The sequence below is a fragment of the Harmonia axyridis genome, chromosome 2 (assembly GCF_914767665.1).
Source record: "Harmonia axyridis chromosome 2, icHarAxyr1.1, whole genome shotgun sequence".
Taxonomy (NCBI): domain Eukaryota; kingdom Metazoa; phylum Arthropoda; class Insecta; order Coleoptera; family Coccinellidae; genus Harmonia; species Harmonia axyridis.
Window position 1 is genome coordinate 56,768,664 of NC_059502.1, and position 6,855 is coordinate 56,775,518.

At 36.0% G+C, this 6,855-nt stretch overlaps 1 protein-coding gene across 1 annotated transcript; it reads right to left on the minus strand.

The window, feature by feature from the left end:
- Positions 1-347: 347 nt before the first annotated feature.
- LOC123672750 (basic helix-loop-helix transcription factor amos-like) lies at positions 348-1,947 on the minus strand. The gene has a single exon (XM_045607026.1). It carries the CDS (start codon positions 1,195-1,197, stop codon positions 664-666), a length of 534 nt encoding a protein of 177 aa, XP_045462982.1. The 5' UTR covers positions 1,198-1,947; the 3' UTR covers positions 348-663.
- Between the last annotated feature and the right edge of the window lie 4,908 nt (positions 1,948-6,855).

Below are 6,855 nucleotides of genomic sequence, written 5' to 3' on the forward strand. Positions count from 1 at the left end.
TTCAGTTTGAACCAACTTATAAGGTATCTCTGATTCCATATAAAAATATCTCCTCATCAATTATTAAACTTTCAATCAGTAAGTTCAAAAAGAGTGCCATATTGTCTTTACTTGAAAAAAAAAAAGATTGTCTGAATTGTTCAATCCAAGTTTGAATATTATTCAAAATATGTAATATGCTTGGGTTCCGTAACCAAATAAAACTACCATTGCAGTAAGAATAATTAGCTATAAATCAAATATGATAAAAATTAATCTTTCGTAGGAACCTTTGAAATTCTGTGTCAATATTAGATATAACCGGACATTGCTAAATTTTATGCTCGAAAGTACAATTGATTAACAAAGTTCTTCATTTCTTTTACTTTCTGAATAGGAAATTAATAATATGAGAAAAAGTGAGTAGTTTTATGATATTATGAATATTTGACAGTATCACTGTCGCTAGTTCAACGCCTTCTTATTTAAAATTAAACGTTCAAACGTTGTTTGAATCTTCCACGCAAACCCTTCAAAATCAATTACTACCAAATCATCTCTATTCCCATTATCCTACATTTGCTATAATCAGATACTCTGAAAGATCCCTTATCAACATCCAATATAATTTTCGCTAGAAAATTACGGGAATGATTTTATCGAAAACCCTTAAAAACTCCTACCTCAATCTCTCTGAAGCAGTTCGTGTAAAGCTGCGATATATGTCTGAGCCATCTGAAGGGTCTCAAACTTCGACAGCTTCCTATCGTTACCTAGCGACGGTACAACATCCCTCAACCTGTCAAAAGCATCGTTCAGACTGTTCATCCTCCTTCTCTCCCTTGCATTAGCAGCCAACCTCCTCTTCTTCATAACTTCCATCCCTGCCTGAGGTTGGCTCTTCTTCTTCGTGTCCTTACCTTCGCCCTCCTTGTAGTGCTGATAATTTAGAGAGTTTGCAGACTGACATCGATACCTGTCGTAATCGTACTTGTCGCTGTAGATGTTATTGTTCTTGCCATAGTATTCGTGGCCCCAATGCGTGTAGTTCGAGGTATACCTCTGGGAGGACATCCCTGGATCCGACGCTATGGACGACGGACTGGACACCTTCAAATTGTAGTGGCTGTCGGGCGAAGAGACCCTTGGCGAGGTGTACCCATCTAGAGACGTATCGTTGGACATGTGCTGATAATCGTTGTGGTTCAAAAACATCATTCTTGGCTAGTATGAGCGTTTCATTATTGTTGGAATTGGTGCACCACCAGTCCATAAATTTTATTTACGCCCAACCAGGTGTTGTTGCACCAGAAAAACCTGTCGTATGTGACAAAGATCGATCAGTGAAGTTCGAAGAACGAGATCTTCATCATGAAATCCGCCATCTGCGACATACCGTTCTCTTGTTGTTCCCCTGAAATGAAGACTTTCTTCTCTAGACCTATTAGGTCGTCGTTTTCGTACGCACTACCATAATCCTCTACCATAAGCAGGCAAAAACGTCCTTGTCCGATCCTATTTGAAGAAACGGCGAACTGTCCGTGACGCGTGTCTAAGACGGCAAGCCTTAATGTTTTTATTTCCCCGACTGGTCACGATCGCATCGTAAGTAGACCATCAGCAGAAGCGTACTCTGGTACGTCTCACATTCACTGCCACTCGCGTGTGTAGCTTTGAAAGCTGACACGGAACAAGAACTGGTGTGTGTGTGTTGGGTGCAAGGATCTCTCGCATCGGTAGTCGAGATCTAACTGAAGATGACCAGCTCCTAGCAAGTGTTAAATCAAAGAAGGGACCAGCGGAGTCGTATACGTATGATCTGGTTGCCACCGTAAGACGGTGTGGGTCATATTTCACACCTGACAGAGAGCGCCCTCGGTCGCCGCTTTTGATCTGATCCCGAGGTGATTTAATGGCTCTTGCCTTTTCGGTGCGTCGATCGCATTGATTCTCGGATGATGAGCTTTGTCGGGGTATACAGAAGAAGTTCCTACCCCGGTTAAGTCGATTAGTGTCGCGTTTCGATTTTTACCTCGTTTGAAGTAGCCGAACGCTTCGGCGGCGTTAGAAAGGGGTTTGGATGTTAGAAATGACTGTCGGTACATGAAAGAAGCGTGCGAATATAAAAATATGGTATTCATTAATCATGAAGTGGTTATTGAATTTCAATACAGGGTGTTTTATCGTTGACCTGGCGCTCTATCACGGTTAAGCGCTGTAATTTTCGGAGTTTGTTTGACACAGTATCATTAGGCTTCATCAGAGAAACATTCCCAAAATGTGTTGAATATTTAATATTTGTTTTTCCTTATGGAGCACCCTGTTTTTTATCGAAGTTTCTGATTGCCTGAAATAAATTAACCGGAGTTTATTCGAAGTTTCATATGATTAAACTTGCCATTTTTGAGGTAAGTACCTTTTTCTTCTTTCATAAATTGGTAATTCTTTGGAAAAACCTAATTTATAACTCCAAAATGAATGAATTTATTTAAATTATATTTTGGAAGTGAATAACTAAAAGAACGGAGGTAAGTACTGTCTTTTTCATAATCATTGAGAACTCTTTACTGTCAGAACATCATGTCCAATAAGATAAAAGTGAACCCCCTGTAACATGATTACACAACCAAGAACAGAGATCTCAGTTACCAAACACCCAGGTTTATGGAGACAATTGGCCAGCGATGCTACAACTATCTTGCACCAAAAAATAATTTTTCTTCTACATTGATAACTTATTCAAACATTTTCATTGGCTCATTTTTGAACGAATCCTCATCAGGTTCATTTTCTGTTGAAATCTAAAACTCCTATTGAATTGTGGCTTATGTCGAAATTCTAAAATTTGATGATAAAATAATATATTTTTTTTTTTTTCGAATCTTCTCGAACCAATTCTATCCAATCCTGTTCCTGCCAAAATAATGTCTGTACCTTGACATCAATTGTCAAAGTCCCTAGAGTTCGAAAAAAATTACCTATCCAGACGTTTTCCGTCACATAATAAAAAGGTTTTCCAATAATATTTTTTTTTTATTTTGAAGAAAAAACGAATACACCTTGGCAAAAATCAAGATATTCATTTCACTGTAAACTGAAAAATATGCCATTGATGAAAAACATTAACAGCCAAATGGCCACTATGGCTACGGTTGCAGCACCATATCCTTTTCATGAACTTTTTCATTGCCAATTTCGCACATCTGTAGCTGTATGTGCTCGATAATTTCACGAATTCCATATTTAAGGTCTTGAATCGATTGTGAAGCATTGACAAATAACTTAACTTTTACGAATTATTCGATATCTATCTTATTACCCTATAATAATGTGGACATATTGAAATGTTTCAAACTAATATCATTTCTGAAACAAAATTGGAAAGGTTACAGTTACAAGAAAGCTAAGATTTTTTTTCATTCTTTCTTTAATATTGTGGCAAATCCGTTCATTGTGCCATACCTTGTAGAATAAAATAGTGTGAGAATATCTCAGATTCATACATATTTCATGGTTATATTTCATTATTATATGTTGCTACTCAGAATTATCCTGTCCCGGATTTATCTTATATCTACCAAATTTGTGATCAAGAAAGCAGTTTGTATAATACTCGTAGAGGAGGCTCATTTTATACATAAAACTCGCTCGTTGAATTATGAACTTCTGAAGAATATCAATGCCTTCTGCACTAATTGAATCATAAATAACTATACTGTACATAGTGCACAAATTAAGGATTTTTAAAATGTTGCTGCCGATAAAGTTTATTTAATGGCCAATGTTGTTGTGGAAGGTATTTGGTATTGCAGAAGCTTGCCGAATTTGTGAAATAAGCCAGCTTAAAACAAGTGATATTGAAGATACTGGAATATTATATAATTGTGAAATGTATCAATTAGGTTGTGGTTAAACATCACTTTTATAACGTGTCCAAAACAGTAGCCAATTTTCTTCAACTGAAAGATGTTGAAGAGCCATTCATTTCGAAGATCGTATGCTTTTGAATTTGGAGGAGACTTGATGACATTAAAGAAACATGGAGGTTGGAAGTAATCAACGGTTGCTGAAGGGTATGTTGGTAGCACACAGGACAGTAATAGCTGATGGTGTTTAGAACACGGGATAATCCTGGAATAACACATCGAGAGGACTTGTGTCCTTAACAGAAAGAAATATAGCTCACGGCAAATGTCTTTTATGCAATGCACAATTGTATATTTGAAATTTAACTTTTGCATAATAAAATATAACAAAGCTTAATGTCTATCTATACTAGGTTTAATTCATATACTGGGTTTCCTAAATTGGAGGTACAAAAGAAATTGAGAGATTTCTTGGATAACTTCACGAAAAAAAAATTCCCCTAAAACGCTTTGTATACGAGATACAGTGTGCTTCTTGAAGTAGGTACTACTTTTCCACGATCATTATACCAGTCTCCATATCAATCTCCGGTACGAATTGGGTAAATAAGTATCAAAACTTATAACAAGATGTTCATCACATCTAACCAACTGAATCTTTAGAATAATTTGGATTTTCCTGAGGAATACTAGAAATTTTTTTAAATTTGTATCAGATAGGTACGACAAAACTACAACAAACAAAATGTGAAGTACTGGACCAAAGTTTCTTTTTACATTTTTAAACTTCCAACAGTCCAACAAAAAAAGTTTTAGAGGAAAGAAGCAGGCACTGTTCCAGAAGAAATATCATTCTGTAGATTCGCATTCAAAATTAGTATATCATATGATGAAAACTTGGGATATCTATGCCAAATCAATTGAATATCTTGCGGAGGAACTTGAAAGAATCAAACTTCACCACTCTGTATCTCGAAAACAAAGCATTTGCGGGTCCAATCTGTCATTTTTGTTCATAACTTCAATTTAAGAACACCTTGTAGGTATATCCGCGAAAAAAGTTAATTCAAAGAAAATGATATTTTGTGAACCATCAACAGAGATGAAATGTCAATTATTTTTCCGTATTCTAAAAATATTTAAATATTTTCCTTTCGAAGATTCCTCTATCTTCGATAGACTCGGAAACAATAATGAATCTCTGTGCGAAACTAGAACAATGATATCTGTCGAAATATTATTTATGGAATGAAAAGAAGGAAGTGTTAAAGGGATAATATACATCTTAACTTTCGAACCTCATTTCTTCCATTCACTATCCACCGAGCAAATCATCGGAATTTGCCAATTTTACGAGAAGAAATGAACCCTTTTACATCGGAATATTGTGAACAAAATTACCATGTTATTTCCTCAAGTAAGCGGTTGCATTTCGTGTGAAATGAGATTTGCAACGATCATAATTATTATGGGAAGACATTTCGCTTCTTTTACATTTCTGGAATATTCAGCCATGAAGATATGCGCCAATCTGATGCCTTGAATATCATATCGGACTTGGAGTGCGATTCATCCATTTGTCCATGCCAGACACGTACAATGGGAACGTGAAGAAAGTACGTGATAATAACAGCGTGTAATGGCGATTTTAGAATAATTTTGAACAATGGAATACTATTTGAATTTTATGGTTCTAAGTGGAAAGCAGCTGGTAACCATTGGTTGGTTTGACGAACTGACAAATATACTCATTAAAACCCATTATTACCTCATTAGTTTGATTAAATATTATTGATTTATTGAATGTTGATATTTGATTGTAAAAGTAATAAACATAGATAGAGGGAGTATACACAATTTTTACATATCCCCAACATGGTTATATTACGTTGTTGTATTGTGATATATTTTCAAATCCACAATTTCGCTACATCGTTATGAATGTATATTATATTGAATGAAATTATTTATTTGAGTGATTCCCGATTAAATATGCAATTTTGGATATTTGGAATTCGATATTTTTCCTGATTGTCGAATTTATAATGAGCAGAATATTTATTATTTAGGTATCTACCTTCTAAAATCCATGGTTTGGCAACTTTTGCTCTATTGCTCTCCTAGTGTCATCGGTTGTTTCACGTCGTTTGGCGAGCATAAAGTTTGTTTTTTGAGTTTCTGATATATTTAGGTATTGGGTAGGTGAAAAAACTTTCAGTCAAACTCCACCAAATACAAAAGTATTTGTATTTGGTGGAGTTTGACTGAACGTTTTTTCACCTACCCAATATCATCACCTCCACTGTATGTTATGGATCGCCTCCGTTGGATATTTAGGTATTTATTTCAATATATTTCAAGTTAATATGAAACATTGATTCACTATGGGACATAAGAAGTGCATTCTTCTTGGAGAAACTCGCGAATTGAGCGAAATATCGTATCACTGATATGTTATCATTTCCGCAAGCTCCATTTGACATATTTAGAACTTCTTTCGCTTTTGTAGTCAGGCTAATAGCCTTTTACAGCTCCATCTCAATATAATTCACATCTGGTGAGCTATTTTGATCTGCTCTTGCAGGTGGCAATATACCACTCAGAAAGTTTGTGTAATCATTACACAATCTCTGTGCCAGTAAGGTTTTGGCTTTAACACACACTTCCTAGGGAAGTGCCATCTTCGGTCGTTTGTGTTTTTTAGGAGCTTTTTTATCGTAGTCGCAAGCCTTCCTTATTAGAGGGTTTGCGTGATTTTCCATTTTAATGAAGGTCATCACGCTCAGATCTCTTAGATGGTCGTCTGGGAATGGTATTTGAGGTCTTCATGTATCCGTACGTTGCTGACAAACCATGGTGCATTTACGGCTCGTCTTAGGATCGTATTCTGCATGACTTGAAGTTTCTGCAGATGCGTCTTTGCGGCGTATCCCCAAGCCGGACATGCGTAAGACATGACCGGACGAATGGTGGACTTATAAAGAAGAAGCTTGCTGGAAAGAGACATTTT

Bases quoted from the DNA above. Each gene is read 5' to 3' on its own strand.
- LOC123672750 (XM_045607026.1), bottom strand. From the start codon at position 1,197: ATGATGTTTTTGAACCACAACGATTATCAGCACATGTCCAACGATACG.